This window comes from Pituophis catenifer, unplaced genomic scaffold (assembly GCF_029215685.1).
Source record: "Pituophis catenifer annectens isolate HBS135680 unplaced genomic scaffold, rPitCat1.0.hap2 SCAF_2, whole genome shotgun sequence".
NCBI lineage: Eukaryota > Metazoa > Chordata > Lepidosauria > Squamata > Colubridae > Pituophis > Pituophis catenifer.
Genome location: NW_027256882.1, coordinates 175,360,257 through 175,377,822, shown reverse-complemented (window position 1 = coordinate 175,377,822; position 17,566 = coordinate 175,360,257). Strand labels below are relative to the sequence as shown.

General features: G+C 38.1%; 1 protein-coding gene across 1 annotated transcript in view; it reads left to right on the top strand.

Annotated features, from left to right (window-relative positions):
• The window catches only part of PLXNB3 (plexin B3), a 61,718-nt gene extending 44,419 nt beyond the window's left edge, over positions 1–17,299 (top strand). Inside the window, exons 25-35 of the mRNA XM_070938127.1 lie at positions 899–965; positions 3,109–3,427; positions 3,600–3,703; positions 4,499–4,586; positions 5,184–5,353; positions 5,957–6,117; positions 6,477–6,624; positions 12,930–12,994; positions 14,505–14,580; positions 15,951–16,025; positions 16,528–17,299. Of these exons, the coding sequence (XP_070794228.1) occupies positions 899–965; positions 3,109–3,427; positions 3,600–3,703; positions 4,499–4,586; positions 5,184–5,353; positions 5,957–6,117; positions 6,477–6,624; positions 12,930–12,994; positions 14,505–14,580; positions 15,951–16,025; positions 16,528–16,632 (1,378 nt within the window). The 3' untranslated portion in view covers positions 16,633–17,299. The remainder of the gene's footprint in view (positions 1–898; positions 966–3,108; positions 3,428–3,599; positions 3,704–4,498; positions 4,587–5,183; positions 5,354–5,956; positions 6,118–6,476; positions 6,625–12,929; positions 12,995–14,504; positions 14,581–15,950; positions 16,026–16,527) is intronic.
• Positions 17,300–17,566: the final 267 nt, after the last annotated feature.

Sequence of the window (17,566 nt, the reverse complement as noted above, 5' to 3'; positions counted from 1 at the left end):
AGGTAGGTAAAATGAGGACCCAGTTTGTGGGGGCAATAAGCTGACTTTGTATAAATATACAAAAGTATGAAGGCTATTGCTTAACGCATTGTAAGCCGCCCTGAGTCTCCGGAGAAGGGTGGCATATAAATCAAATTAAAAAAAAAATCTTAAACTGGAATACCACTAAATTGAAAAGAAATATGGTACAGTGAATGAAAAGATCCTGAGGATTACCTACCTACTTTATGTGAATATTATTTTTCTTTTTGACAGTTGTTTAAGCAGTAGTTATATACAAAAATATTGCCCTGAAAGTTTGATGTCTCATTCATACTGGATAATACAATACTGCATAATCTGCTTCAGATATTAGATATTTTGATCTCAAAAAGAATTTTCTTGAATTTAGTTAAATTCTGTATTTATTCTTTTTTCCCTGGACAAAAGCCTCAGACAGTATAAACAGTTTATATTTTGAGTTAAGGCAGTTCTTGAGCAGCATATAGTCAATCCCTCTTCTCTTGGAGTTGGAACTGGCTCCAATATATCATGAAATATAGGTAGTCTTCAGGTTATGACCATTCTTTTAGTGAGAGTTCAAATGATGCTGAACAAATGGTTATGACAGGTTCTTGTAGTTCCAGCCATAGGAGCATCTCCACAATCAGGAGATCAGTAGTTTCTGATCTTCTCTGCTGGCTTCCCAAAGCAAAGTCAAGGAAGGTGGCAAGAAATTGGGAAGTCACGGTCAGGTCGTCATTTAACATCAGCAACCTGACTGCAGGAATTGCCATTGCTAAGAATCATGGTCATGTGACTTCACATTTTAAGATTGTGTTGCTTAGTGACGGCCCAATTTCTGTTACAAGTCAATAATTACCTGTAACATTGTTAAAACTCTGCAATTATTTCATAGGACAGAGACCATGGTGGAGAAACTACTGACCAATTGGATGTCCATCTGTCTCTACTCCTATCTCAGGGTAAGCACGGGGCCCCATGCTGAATTGTAAAATCTAGATTTAAATTGATTTGATGGGGAGCAGGGCCAAGGGGAATGGGCCTAGCTTTGCAACATTGTGAATCCTTTTGTCTAATGTGTTGCCATTTTGTTTCCTTATTTGTTTTAAACTCTTTATGTCTGGTACTGAAATCTGTTGAAAATCTGAGAAACATCTTACCACGCTTACCACATCCTGTTAGGTGTAACTTGATTTATTTCTGGCTTTTCAGTCTTCCAATTCTAAAAGGAACTTCTGCTTTCCCTGCTATCCCGCTGATCCTCACAATTTTCCTCCAGTGACCAGAGGCACTTGAGAATAGATTGTACTGAAAAACCAGCAAATAATCAATCTATATCTTTTGTGTTGCCTGGACAGTTTGGATCTGTGTTTTAAAATTTTGATCATACCACACTGGTTTTCATTGCCCTCCCATGGAGAAATTATCTGTGAATTATTTCCCCTCTATATCATTTTTACTCTGCTTTCTAAAATCCTTCATGTGGGTGACTACTTTAGTTCATGGTAGAGGAGGCCTGCATCTTGGCAACCAATCTTTGGTATAGTCTTTTCTGCTGCGCCTTTTAATCTTGAACCTTGTTTGCAAATTTTACTATAGCCTTTTTGCCACTTTCCCTCCTGTCATTCCTTGGTTTTCCTCCTCAGTGCTCCCATCCATCCATCTTCCTGAATTGCCAAAATAGTATTCACCAGTAGTAGGCAAAGAAGCCAAGAGATTGCCTTAGTTGCTACAAATCTATTTTTGTTTCTACATAAATTATCTTTCTTTTCCAACACAATTGGTCTATTTTATACAACAGTCAGTCTTTCACTTTAGTACAGGTAAAAACTCTTAAACATAAACCATCTCCAATTCTACAGCATGAAAGTTCTTTGAATCTGATAAGCCATGCAACTTAGGTGAATTTGCCTATTTGCTTATTTTGCTTATTTGTACAGCATATTCAGATACCACTTGAGTTATTACATTGCCATGCTTTAAATCAGAAATTCTTAAAACTGTTAACTGTAGGGTTGGTCCCACCTTATTTCTTTTGTATGCCTTTTCTTTCTCTTCTTTTGTTTATTATTACCAATTTTCTTCCTTTTTTATGATAAGTCATATTATTGTGGACACAGCAATAACTGACTGATTGATTAACAGTGTATTCTATTTTGAATTGGAATCATGCAAATAATCTAAGCTTTTCCATGAGCTAATGAAAATCTTGTCTATCCTTTTGCTGGTTATTACACCCTTTATAAATGCTCTCATTGATGGATGTCTTATTTTTGTTTAAAAGATAATATCACCGCTTGTGTTTTATGCTTGACCAGAATGCTTGGGGGGAAAAATTCCCCCCCCAAAAAACATATTTTTGAAAGTCAGTACAGGTAATCTTCGATTTATGAGCCCAAAATTTCTGTTGCTAAGTGAGACACTTGTTAAGTGAATTTTGCCCCAATTTACAATCTTTCTTGTCACAATTAAGTGCAGTCGGTAAGTTGGTAGCACAATTATCAAGTGAATCTGGCTTCTCTATTGACTTCACTTGTCAGAAAGTCACAAAATGTGATCACATAACCCCAGGACACTGCAACTGTCATAAATATGAGTCAGTTGTCAAGCATCTGAATTTTTTAAAAAATAATCTTTATTTACATTTTTCATTAAAAAAAGAAAGACAACACACCATATAAATAACATACAGAACAACACAACAAAAAACAAGCATAGGTATGCCTTGTATACCTAAGGTACAAAAGTAGTACCTTAATACCCTAGTATTCGGTACAGTATATCTATATTATAATTCCATGAGAGACAGAACTTGTATACCTTTATAAATCAATTAGGTCTATCCGGCCTCACCTTACTTGTATAGTATAAGCATCTGAATTTTGATCACATGACCACCATGGTGATGCCACAATGGTTGTTAAGTGTGAAAAACAGTCATAAGTCACTTTCAGTGCCGTAACTTTGAATGAAACAGTTGTAAATCGAGGACTACCTGTATCTGGACCTCCTGAGGCAACATAGTGCTAGGTATACTGCAGCAGAGCAGGGACTGTTTCAACTGCAGAGAATGAGATTCATTCCATTCTGTCTTTCCTGCTGCAGGAGGTAGCTGGTGAGCCCTTGTACATGCTTTTCCGTGCCATTAAGTACCAGGTGGATAAAGGCCCAGTGGATGCTGTGACAGGCAAGGCCAAGCGGACTCTGAATGACAGTCGGCTGCTCCGAGAGGATGTGGAATATCGGCCTCTCACTCTGACAGTCTTGGTGCGGGGAGGCCCTGGTGGTGGGGCCGAAACACAGCGTATCCCAGCCCGTGTCCTCGACACAGATACTATCACCCAAGTGAAGGAAAAAATCTTGGACCAGGTGTTCAAGGGCGTGCCTTTCTCCCAGCGGCCTTCCGTGCATTCTCTTGACTTGGGTAAGATACCTCCTTCCTTTAGTCATTCCAATTAGATGAGGTTGGCTAATTTATTTGCATAGTGTTGTGTACTAGACTGTGGCTTCACAGAGGGTGCTGTTTGGGGGAAAGGGGAAGACATGAAAGTGCGAGTCTCTTACCTGTTACTTTTCTCCCTCCCGCCCACCCTCAGAATGGCGCTCAGGGGTTGCTGGCCATCTGACCCTTTCAGATGAGGACCTGACTTCAGTCATGCAGAACCAGTGGAAGAGGCTCAACACGTTGCAACATTACAAGGTACAGCGAGCAAATGAGATAACAGTGAAGAAAAGAATGGGGGGGGGGGAGAGGCTGGGGCAGAACAATTTCCTGACCATGTGCATTTCCCAATTATATTTTCCAGTTTTAAGAATATGCCAGCAAATTTCAACAGCAAAAATGTAGAAAATCCAAATCTCCAGTTTTACCCATCCCCTGACAAGGAAAATGGGTATCTTAAGCTTTCATGTGGCTTAGTACTGCAGGGGCATAGTGTTTGCTATCCTGTTTTCCATAAAATAAGACATCCCCTGATAATAAGCTCAGTCGGGCTTTTGAGTGCATGTGCTAAAATAAACCCCCCCCCGAAAATAAGCCCTCCCCAAAAATATTTAAACACATGTGCAGCCGATCCCTGCCATTTCCTCTGGTTAGGTTTAGGGAGATAGAGCTGGAAATCAGGTAAGACAGCAAGAGGAGCCCCGTCTTGCTCCACACACCCCAAAATAATAAAACATCCCCAAAAATAAGGCCAAGCACTTATTTCGGGTTTCAAAAAATATAAGACAGGGTCTTATTTTCGGGGGAAAACGGTATTTTTAAACTGGAAATCCTCCCCCAATCAGAAAAATTTTGCCCCCCTCTTCATTACTTTTCTGCAGACCTGGGCACCTTAAAACCATAAAATGCAGCCCTTGGAAGATAACAACTATTCTATCTACAACTGCCTACATTAGAGAGTATTAGCTCTCTATATAATACTAGCTGACACAGCCACTCTGCTGTGCTTCACCATTTTTCATTGTTTGCGGTCCTCTGTTCCTCTTTCCGCAGGTTCCTGATGGGGCCACGGTCAGTCTCATTCCCCGCCTTCACAATGACATTTCCCAAGGCACAGGTCAAAACTTCTTCTCTGGAGAAAGTGAGTGTCTCTCAAAGCAAAGGCATGGCTGTGTTCATGCATTGTTTGTAAGCCATAATGTGGGTTCTTTGGGGTTAAATGGATCCAGCCAATTCTGGAACACGATTGAACAAAGGCAAAAACATTTGGTTTTGTACCAGTACTGCCTTAAGTAACATGATATCTTCTCTACCATCCAGCACTGCTTAACACCAGTGACTGTATTGTCTCAAGAATAATGGGAATTGTCATTCAGCACATTAGGAAGGCACCAGAAAGCATAAATCATTCCTCCTATTTGTAATGTTTTGAGATTCCCAGATGTTTCACTACTCAGATAAGTAACATTATCAACAGTGATTATGTAGATTTCCTCTGCGACCCAGGCCTCTGTCTACCTTGTTTTTGGCTGCAGTGGCCACCCCAAAGGTTTCCTGAGCCTCCTTCCTATAGGCCTCATTCTTTCCTTCACACTTTTGACTGCAGCTACCGCTATTACCCAAGATTGGGGTACGGATAATTCTTACATCTCAAAGGCAAGATGGCTGTCAGGAAAATGTGGCAAAGGAAGGATTGGCTTGTCTTATAGCCAGATTAATCTCTCTGCTTCCCTTCCAGACACCCCAATGCTAGAGGACGGAGAGGAGGGGGGGCTACGCCTCTGGCACCTGGTAAAGCCCACAGAAGAACCAGAAGCCACAAAGCAGCAGCAGGGCCGGCGCAGCAGCCTACGAGAGCGGGCAAAGGCTATTCCTGAGATCTATCTCACTCGCCTGCTTTCCATGAAAGTAAGAGACAAGCATGGTGTTTTTAAAATGCCTTCCCCCAGGCATCCCATTCAGTTCTCAGATGCACAGAGACTTAGACCAGTGGCTTCACAATTAGGATTATCAAGACAAGGGGGAAAGAGAAACCAGCTTCCCTGAAAGGAAGCAGTTGTGCTGTTTAGTTCTGCATTGTATCGCAAGCATCCTGGATGTATATTTAGGGTAAATGAGGAGACCACGCAAACAGCTAAACTAGAACCTGACTATGATAAGGCACAGGAACACAATCATGAGAACAATTTAAAATTAAATTCTGAGACTTTGGCTTACTCAGACAGATGTTTCTTAAGATGGCTGCAAAGCTTTAAACAAAATTATTCACCAAAGAGCAACTGAGATAGACAAGATCTCTCCTTATGGATCAGCTCTTAGATAAAAAAACTGGAAAGGGTAGAACATGCTATTAAATCATCTAGGGCTTCCTAGAGGTTGTAAGGAATGCAGTGATGATGTTGTAATATGTGCAACTTTTAAATATTGGTATTTAAATTTTTTGTTAATTGAAAAAAAAATGCAGCAGCATGTCTCTAAGACCTTTCTTTTCCTCCTCTTGACCCTCCATAGGGAACACTACAGAAGTTTGTGGACGATGTGTTCCAGGCAGTGCTGAGCGTAAACCGCCCAGTACCAATTGCTGTCAAGTATCTATTTGACCAATTGGATGAGTTGGCAACAAGGCATGGGGTTACTGAACCCGAGACTCTGCATATCTGGAAAACCAACAGGTGAGATTTGCACGGGCTGATCAATGGCAGATTTGCTCAAGATTGGAGGAAGATAGAGGTTTCAAAGGCTGAAGATATGTATGGGTTCTTTTAAAAATATGTATATGTAATTATACATATGTATGTAATTAATAATAATAATAATAATAAATAATTACACGTACATATGTAATTAATGTTCTTTTAAAAAAAATTTACGGGATATTGTTCACATTGTTTTTTTGCTGTAAGCCGCCCAGAGTCCCTAGGGAGTTGGGCGGCATAGAAATGCGACTAATAAATAAAATAAATAAGATTAGCAGCTGGAAGATGTCATGGATCCCTCAATTTTAACATATTTTTTCTTCCATCTATCTCAGTCTGCTGCTGCGCTTCTGGGTGAATACACTCAAGAATCCACAATTCATTTTTGATGTGCGTGTCTCTGATAATGTGGACGCAAATCTCACTGTCATTGCTCAGACATTTATTGATGCATGCACAACCGCTGAACACAAAGTTGGCAGGGTAAGTCTGCATATGTGCGCATGGAGTAAACATGGAGAGAGACCTGAATTTGAGTGCATGTGATGTTAGTGTGCTTCACTTAGGTGAATCAGGGCTACATACTACTGTTTTGTTCCATACCAAACAGAATAATGAAGTCTTGCGCAATCTAGTATCTTCCAGGAAGATTGAGCTATAATTCCATTGCCTCAATCTGCATAGCCAAAAGGGAGGATTCTAATTGTAAACAGGTACAATAAAGGGAACTTAGTTTGGGAATGCTAAGAGGGCATCATATTTGATCATCTGACCTCTTATCTAAATCATTTCTCATTTTAATTTCGTGGGCCAAATTTTATATATTTGTTTTCAATTGTTCTTAAATTTTGTGGTTTATATGTGTTTTAATATGGCTGTACACCGCCCTGAGTCCTTTGGGAGAAGGGCGGTATAGAAGTTCAATAAAAACTAAATCTAAAATCTAAATTTCTTCCAGACATTTAACTCCCACATTAGTCTTACCATTTCTAAAAGCAGCAGTTGAAGAGACATTGAGTTGTTGGGTACTTTTTCAAGTGGCTGCAGCTATTGGTGGCTTGAGCTAGTGCTCAAGTTTTATTTTTGCTTACACTTTTATTTATAGTTATTTATTAATTTATACTAGGAGCCAGTTTGAGAGGTTCTTTCTGGACAAAATTTTCTGTTTCATGCCGATCATGTCGTTTTTAAATAATGCCTAGTATATCTACCTATCATGTGATAACATTTATCTGAGTCAGTTTCATTATTTGTTTCTGGAGGCAACAAGTGAACTATTACTTGTTTGTTGTAACACTCCTTCACATAACTAATTTAGGCCCCTAAAGACTCCATCTTGTCAATGATCACTCAGCTCATTAATACTTCTTTAGAAGAGGCTATGGTGAAATCAAGACTCTATCTTTAGACTGGATCAGTTTTAACAACTATCAGCTGTTGAACATTAGAGCCTTATGTAGGGGAAGTAATGCCCAATGAACAAGCAGGTTTCAGAAAAGGCAAGATGGTTAATGAAGAGAGTGAAAAAATACACGAAGCAGGCTGACTTCTGCCTCGCTGATTATAGCAAGGCCTTCTGGGGAACCATTACAAGTGAACAAAGAGATCCTGTTAAAACTGAGTTTTGGGAAACGAAATGGTTCAGAAGTGATGGGACTGAGAGAAAGGCAAAAATGCATATTAACCCAATGGTAGGAATAGAAGAGAACACAGCTGGAATCACAACTGAAGGGCAAAACATTTAGTGGTTTGTGATACGTAGATAGTACTATTTGTAGCTGGTGGTAAAGAAAAGAAAATGATAGATAGCCTTGCATTCCTGATTTTAAGAATAAGTTAAAACTGGCATTATGCTGGAAAAGTAAAAATCCTATGGATGATTATGTGCCATCAAGTCATTTTTGACTCCTAAATAATCACAAAGATAATCCTCATGGTATTTTTGTCTTTGTTGGTTTTGGCTTTCTTCCCTTCTTGGCAATTTTCACAATTTGTTCTGACATCCATTTTGCTTTCTTCCCTCTCTGTATTTTTGGCAGTCTCTGTTTACCTCCCTCCTTAACAATTTCTTTAAGTTCATTCTATAATTCCTCAGAAGTGGGGAAGTTCCTTAGAAGTGAGGTTCAGGACTTCAAAGTGATTCCTGATGGTTTCCTTGACCCAGGGATGAAGCAGTGACAAACTTAGGTTAGCAAGTTTATGACTGATAGTGACAATTCTAAAAGTAGTGAGCTGTGAAAACTGGATATTGTGAGAAAGAATAAACTAATATAGACACTGAAATTATGGATTTGGAGATGGATGTTTATGGTATAATGGATGCCAAAGGGAACCAATCAATGACTCCTGGAATAAATAAAGGGTAATTGTTATCTTGCAAGGGCAACAAGCAGAAAGTCACATACTTTACTTCAGATAAGCAGTATGAGCAAATGACAACTACAAAATAAATCATTATTTATTGAGGGAAATAAAAAAAGTAAAAAGACAATAGATAAGATGAATAGAAACTGGGAAATTACTAGAGTGTTCTTGGAAGAAGTTGAAGTTGTTAATAAAGATGAGTTAAGATGGTATATCCTCGCCAGCACTTGGCTAATTAGTTTCAAATATGAATATGACAACTTGTCACATTTTTAATAAATTCTTTGGAATTCTATAATACAAGAGGCCTAATGCATGAGCCCAAATCCCTTTCCACTTTCAGATCAGTTTTAATGCATTATGCATTATTCTGATTTCAAGATGTCATGGGTTGGATTTGGATGGCTTCAAACCCTCCTGTAGAAATGCGATTTCAACAATCCTTTTGTTGATGGTGTGGGAATGGCTTTACTCCCATCAAACTCACAAGTCCATTTCCCTTTCAGGAATTTCTAGTTGAGTTATATCACTTGGCTTAATGTTCTAGATTGCAAAACATATTCTTTCCCACATCTAAAAACTTTCCCTTGCAGATATGTAAATTTATAATGTATTTTTCTCCTTTTGTGGTGTGGTATCTAAAATGGTGGATCAAACAATTCTACTTTTAAATAAATATGAATTACATTACATTAATACTACAGTATATTCTTAAGAGGGAGATAGTCAGTTGGCATAATATACTGTAGATCAGGGGTGTCAAACTCGCATCATCATGGCAGCGTCACATGATGTATCACGACGTTTTCCCCCTACGCTAAACCGGGTGTGGATGTGGCCAGTGTATGACGCATCTGGCCCACGGGCCGCAAGTTTGACAGCTCTGCTGTAGACTATATGCTGTTATGCTGCTGAACTCCCACTCAAAAATCAGATAAAATGAAGCCGGTTGAATTAGTAGATGAATAGATTTCCTATTTTTAGTTCATTTTTTTTTAAAAAAAATCATAGTTTTACTTTTTTTTTTTTGAACTTCTTTATCCCACCTTTATTGTTTTATAAATACTGTATCTCAAAGTGCCCAAACATACCTAATGCACCTTTCTCTTCCTATTTTCTCCACAACAATCCTGTGAGGTGAGTTGGGCTGAAGAGAATGACTGGCCCAAAGTCACCCAGCTATTTTTCATGGCTAAGGCAGGACTAGAACTCCCAGGCTCCTGGATTCTAGCCTGGTGCCTTAACCATTTGAGCAAACTGGCTCTCAATTTTGTTTGGCACTTGGCTAGATAGAGAAAATGGCAGAACTCTGATCAATTTGACTTTATTTTTTTAAGAGCAGGCCCACCTTTTCACTATTTTATCAGTGAAGTTGTAGAAAAAATAGCTGTGAAAGGCAGCAATCTGTTAATGGAGAGGATACCGAGCATTCTTTCCATGGTGCACCATTGCCAGTTAGATTGTCTTTGCCTACAATGAAATAAAATGTAGCAGGAGGATAGACAATGCTCATTTTGATATGAAATAGAAAAGGGTGGGCAGAAGTTGCTTTTTTAGTGGTTGAGAGAGATAGAGCCATGCATTTCTGCCTTTGAAAAACAGTCAGTGGCCATACTCATGTGGGGCTTACAAATCTTTTTGGTTTTATTCATAATGACATTTGAGATTGCCAGAGTGCTTATGGGGCACATCAGTCTTTGGTCTCTATATCAGGACTAAAGGATTTTGATCTCTATTCTTTCTAACATACAGGTAGTCCTCAGTTTGCAACCACAATTAAGCCCAAAACTTCCATTGCTAAGTAAGACAGTTGTTAAGCTTGTCCCATTTCATGACCTTTCTTGCCACAACTGTTAAGTGAATCACTGCAGTTGTTACCTTAGCAACATGGTTTGGTAAGTGAATCTAGCTTCGCCATTGCCTTTGCTTGTCAGAAAGTTGCAAAAGTAATCACATGACCCTGGGACACTGCAACTTGAAACATGAGCCAGCTGCCAAGCATCCAAATTTTGATCACATGACCATGGTATGCTACAAGAGTCGTGAGCATGAAAAACGGTCATAAATCACTTTTTTCAGTGATGTGGCAACTTCAAACTGTCACTAAATGAATGGTTGTAAGTCAAAGATTTACCTATAAACACTATTTTTCATTTTTCCTCTGGTTATAATGTATCAGGCTAAAAGAAAAAAAATATTTTGTGCATGCTTAGAGACACAGGCTCTATCTATCTATCTATCTATCTATCTATCTATCTATCTATCTATCTATCTAATATTTTTATAATTCCTTGGTCTATCACGTACTGTAGTTGTTTAAAAAAAGCCTTTTTCATTAAAAAAAAATCTTCTTAATCACTGCTTAGTCTAATACAAGTAATAATCAGATGTCTGAGGAATATTATTTATAAAACGCTTTCTAATTTGCCTGGAAAGTCTAAAGCTCTAGAAAGCAGGTGAGAGGATGTGATATTCTGCAAAAAAGCTTTTACTTCCCATTTTTGCTGCAAATGTTGCTTTCTCACAGTCTCCCATAATATCTCATAGAACTGGTCAGACCAGACCAACCCTTGCTTGTTGCTTCCTCTTGGGTAACTAAATAATATGTTAGTTCCCTCAGCCTTTTTTTAGCCCTTTTAGATATAGCCATTTTCATTTCATTCAAATTATTGGTCTAGTCTCTTTCTCAAAAGCTTGTCCGGCGCATCTGATATTTTGCTACTTTTCCTTTCAGAACTGTCCTGCTCTGGTCATCCTAGAAAAATAACTGTTAGGGCTATAAACACGCCAAAAAAAATTGCCTGATAAAAGAGAAAGTTCTTCAAATGAAATTCCTTAAATGCCCAGCTACAAGATATAAATCACGTCAGGCTGACGTAAGATTTTAGACTGCTCAAAACCAAAATAATTTGAACAGGCTGAAATTTGAAATTACATAGGTATTCATCAGTTCTACTCCCTATGTGTAGACATTTTAACAGTTTCCCTGCAATTTATACAGGGTGATGACTGCAGGTACCAACACATACCCAGATACTTCCACTGGAAACTGCAAGAGAGGGCAGTAAAATAATTAAAGTTTCCTATATCCCTTTGATGCTATCTACTGTCACCTAGATTTTTGCTATCCAGATTTGGTAGCCTTATCCCTTAACTTTTTAAAGGTTCCCTTAATTAATTAAAAAACTGCCAAACTGCCAAAGTATTAGTTACATATATATGTACGTACATACATACATTACTTAAGTAATGTATATACGTTACTTACTTATATACAAAAATGCAAGTGCAAGCTGGCTAGGGAATTCTGGGAATTGAAATCCACCCATCTTAAAGTTACCAAGGTTTTACCATATAGTTTAGGTTCTATTTTGACTTCTCATGGTAGCCATTTTGCAAATAGCTGTCTCCCTGCCACAGCCATTTTCTCAGTGCATCCATCGGATGCTTTTAAATGTGCCAGTAGCCCACCAGGCTATTTGTACCCTTCCTCCTTGGATCAGACCATCTGTTCCAGTGCTGTGTTCTCAATGGCAGCACTGTTGGAAAGTTCCAAAAAAGCAAGGGGTGAGGCTTTTTTGTCCCTGATCATGACATTTAGCATTACGCTACTGCCTCTTGGCTTTTATTATTTGCAGCTAAGTATCCCTGACAGAGCTATAATTCTCTCCCAATTGCTTTCTTGAAAAGTTAGCATAAGCCAGTGATTGCCCCCACATCTTCTGGAAGTGAAGTCCATTGAGTTCAGGAGGTCAATTGCATGACATAGTCAGAAGTATTTAGGATTTTACACTTTTTTCCCCTATTTATTGGCTGACTCTAGATTGTTTACTTATCTTGTCGCTTTCAGAATAACAGGTGTTCTTTTTCATTTCTCTCGTGGGAATGCCCTTAGCCATATTCTAAATATGGGGAGAGCTTACTGGATGAGTGTGACATATTTAACCCTCCGCTGGGGCTTGTCTTTCGTAAATTGCCTGTAGCTGATTTGGAAGGGTTTAATGAGATGAAAGATATATGTTTGTATCACTGATGAAGATAACTCTGCCGCTGGGCTACTAGTTGAGATCAGAAATACAATGTTCCATCATCCAGAAAAAATAAATAAATAACCCGTTCATATTGAAAATGAGAGTATGAGTAAAACAACTCTTTTTCTTCTTCCTAACAAGCTATTCCAGTTCAGGAATCCCCCCCCCCCAAATTATCCAGTATCCAGTACTTTAGTTTTCCCAATTTCAAGCCTCTCAGGTACATTGGATGACAATTCATATACTGTAATTCTCAGCAACTATGGATTTGAAACCTTGGAAAGACTAGCATAACTAGAAAAAGAAACATAATATGTGATGCTTGGATACCTTTTTACTCATTTTTTAAAAAAATCAGTTCCTTCTTTTTCTTGCTTTTCTCTTTTACTTCAGGACTCACCAGTCAACAAACTACTCTATGCCAGGGAAATCCCACACTACAAACAAATGGTGGAGAAGTAAGTGTGAGCAAAATGTAAAATACTATTTAAAAAACACTCTTCAAGAAAACAAGAGGTGATGATAGGGAGCTGGGCACCAATACTGAGTAAAAATAAGTAAGGAAAGATTACTTTGCAGCTTCTCTGCAAATTAGTATGGCTTCCCTCCTTTTACGTAATACTCTACTATTATTAGCATTTACAAAGGAACAATAAATTAGATAGTGCACTCAGTGGTTTGCTTTTCCTCCCCTCCCCCCCAGCATTTCCAACAATAGGAAATCTGATATAGCCTGCTCTTTTGGCTTTAGAGATTTCAGACTTTGCATTAACATTTCAGTTTCAAACATTATCTTCATAACCTTAGTAACAGTCAGGTATTTAATTAAGACATTTGAAAGGAAGCTGAGTTCTACAGTTTTTCTGTACTTTTCTGTACTTTGGTGAAAAATATATACAACTTTTAACTCCGTCCATTCTGAGAATTATGAATTGGCAATAAATCTCCCCTCTCATGTGTTGAACCTTGCATACACATCGCAAGGACTGAAAATCCTTTCAGCCTCCCTTTTGAAATAAAAAGGGAAACTTAACAGCTGGCGTCTATCATTTGTTTATCAATACCGCTAGTTTTCAACAAATGTTGCCAGTCTCTAAGAAGAGAGAAATGGAGATGGTAACAGAGAAAACATATAAAACAGATGGTCAATCTGTGGTAGAGGAAGGATTCCCACATAGAAGAAACTATAATTCCTGAGTATAATTGAGCTCTGAGCCCTTTTTACTTGAGCACTCCTTGTGCAAATGGAAACTGGCATGTGGAATGTACTAGGTCAATTTAATTAATGGCTCTTGAACTGTTTTAGTTATGTTTCACAAAAGCTTTTTAATTCAGAGATCCTGCTCAGTGGGGAAAAAATATCTTAACGTATCTAGCCAGTGACATTGAGTCTGGGTAGCTACTAACAATGATGGAAAACTCGTGACTTTCCTTGTGTTATTGAACTATACTCCCTGACAAATCTAGCTAGCAAGATTTGACATATTAGGAAAGGTAGTTCAACTCCATTTAGAATAGTTTTTTAAAAACTTGGCAACTTCAAGATGAGTGGACTTCAACTCCAAGAATTCTAAATCGCCATGCTGGCTGGGGAATTCCAAGAGTTGAAGTCCATTCATCTTAAAGTTGCAAAGTTTGAAAAACAGTGATTTAGATAGAATAAACGATCTGAAGCATTTATCCCAAGAGCTGGTTTCCTTTTTTTCTTTTCTTTTTTTTTTTGGTTTTAAAAAGCAAACTTTATTAAATTTAAAAAGATAAAATTATATAAAACATTCACAACCTTAAAATACAATCAACAATACTAATCACAACAAACAAACTAAATATATGTAATATATATAAGTACAAATATACACAGTGACTTATTTCCTCTTTTATCTTAATGACGGTGTACAAGAGCTGGTTTTCACTATGTATTCTTTTGTCTATTTACTTATGTTTGCCTTCCCTCCCAAACCTAATCAGGTATTATGCAGATATTCAACAGACTGTTCCTGCCAGCTACCAAGAGATGAACTCAGCCCTGACTGAACTTTCAGGGGTAAGAAGTAAATGCCAACATCCTCTTGTTCATTATTGACAACCAAAGTAGTATATTAAAAAAAAAAATCTTGTCAGCTTCACAAACTAGATATGGAAAATTAATCAGGAGGATTAAACAATCTAAACAACTGCTCCTAAATATCTAGTAATTATACAAGCCCAGTTCATTGTAGGCTGGGACCATATAGACCAACTTTTCCCTGTATTGGTGAACACTCATGTCAGCAAGCATAAAGCTAACATTTGCTTCATACTACAAATAAGCCCCACTTGCATGAATTAATAAAAACACTGATAACTTCTAAAATACTTCTGCAGATTAAAACTGTGCTTCATGGTTGCTTTTTCAGTAATCTTACACTAGTTCTTCGAAATATAATAAATCCCTCTTAATCCACAAGTGAAGTAGAAGGTCCAGCTTGTACATGACAAGGATTACTTTGGGTACATTGGGTGTCTCTGCGTACACATGTCTTATATTTGGTGCAGCCCAACAAAGATTTATTTTAAAAACACTGCTTCTTCTTTAGTTTGACAGTAGAGACTGCTTGGAACCCTGTGCCATATTAAATGGTAACAGCACGGAGAAATATGAGTTGACTAAAAGTACAACAGATTAGGCATGCGTCATTTGGAATGTGTTTTATTCAGTGGTGAAATCCTCCTCGGATCACCACCAGTTTGCTGCCCGTGCATGCGCGGCGCGTACCAAAAGCATGCTGCACGCTCATGCACGCTCATGCACACTACATGCCAAATGCGCGCTTCCCACAGAAAAAGAACACTTCCCTAGGTAAGTAGAACAGCGAGGGGTAGGGGAACAGCTATGCCGGGCGATTTAGCTTCGCTAGAAAGCAGGATTTCCTGCTTTCCAGCAAAGCTAAACTGCGTGGCACAGCTGATCGTTGGAAAAACCAGTTCAGACGAACTGGTAGCTTTTTTTTTAAACTACCGGTCCAACCGAACCGGTAGCTAACTATCGGTTTGCCCAAACTGGTAGTTTTTATCACTACCGGTTCGCGCAAACTGGTAGCATTTCACCCCTGGTTTTATTTGAAAGTAGATCATGTTAGTTCTGAATAGGGTTCCCCAAAATGGAAACAGGTTACCAGCACAAGACAAACAAAGAATTTATTGGATGGACCTTGAATTGAGAACGCTGTGATTTGTGTTCACTTCCCTGATCTGCTAAATGGACAGAAATTATAATTTTGTAGAATTATTACAGATGCAGATGGCAAGGGTAGCCAAGTATTTGGAAAATTGTAGATATATATAAATACATACATAAAATAATGGTGATTTGCCTGCATTGATGTGAAAAAGTGATTGACAAAACTACTACTATTTTTTATCTTGCCTTGGCAGAAATATTCCTCTGATCTCAATTGCTTAGTGGCTCTGCAAGAACTTTACAACTATATTAACAAATACTATGACCAGGTATAGTAACACATTTACTGGAACTTAGCCATGGGGAGTGGGGAGACAATACTTACAATGGTTCACTTAGTGACCGTTCAAAGTTACAACGTCACTAAATTTTCTCACATAAGACCATTGTAGCAACCCCATGGTCACATGATTAAAATTAGGATGCTGGGCAACTGGTTCATATTTATGACCATTGCAGCATCCCAGAGTCTTTTGACAAGCAAAGTCAATGAGAAAGCCAGATTCACTTCACAACCCTGTTACTAATTTAACAACTGAGTGATTCACTTAACAACTGTGGCAGGAAAGTTCGTAAAATTGGGCAAAATTCACTTAACTGTCTCATTTAGCAACAGAAATTTTGAGCTCAATTGTGGTCGTAGGTTGAGGACTACCTGTAGTTACTGTTGGTGATGGTGGAGATAGGTTGATCGCAGAAAAGGTAGCAATTTTTTTCTGAACAGGATGAGCAGGAATTTAACTGGTTTTTGTCGGTATGTGTTTTTTGCAGATAATCAGTGCATTAGAAGAAGATCCATTGGGCCAAAAGATGCAGCTAGCATATCGACTGCAACAGATTGCAGCTCTTGTAGAGAACAAAGTGACTGACTTGTAACATTCCTAAATCAGCTGTCTACCTAGATCCAACACCACTAACTAGAAACCTAAGCATATTTACTCAAAAGTAAATCTTCCCATGTTCTGCAACTACAGAAGGACAAATAGACCTATTCTGAAAATTCTCCACTATCCATTGATCAGCAACATTTTCAGGTGCCAGACAGCATTGGACAATCTCCCTCAGAGGCATCTAAAATAATTTAAAATGGCCACCACACTGCTTCCCTCCTTCCACCCCCAGTGCCTTAACTGCATGGATGCTATAAGGCTCTTTTGCACTTGGTGCTCATTCTGTCTTTTATAAAAAAAAAAAATTAACTGCAAAGGGAGTAATCCCTGTTTGGAACACTGGCTTTGTAAATAAAAATGGTGTATTTATTTTGGACACCCTACAAGAAGGGTGTCAAATTACAGTGTCCCCCTTTTGAGCAGTGCGCGTTAATGGGCCATTCTGTGCTGGCCACTACAGATTGAGGATTGGGGGAATTTTATCCCTTCCAGACCTCATTTCCTTCTTATAATGCACTAATATTGCAATTGGTGATAATACCATTTTTTTAAAAAAAAATTATTTGTATAAAAATTATACTCTAATTGGTCTTTATTTTAACTCTTCTTATCTATTGTCCTCTCCTCCCCAATTTTATGTATATATGGGAGTCTTCTGCTCTGGGATTGTATTTATTTTAATGACATTTTGAAGAATTAAAAAAACTTTTCAGAAAAATACTGTTGTCTGATTTACTTGCAGATTCTAAGATGGGGTTTACAATCTGCTGTGCTAAAATTGAATGCAAAGTTATTATAATCCATAATCTTTTAATATGGCAGAAGCAGAAAATTATGAAATACACAAAGAAAATAATAAGTTTAAGAATTCTTCCTGGCACTTTATCTAGATGTAAAGGATACTTTTCTATATCTTTTCT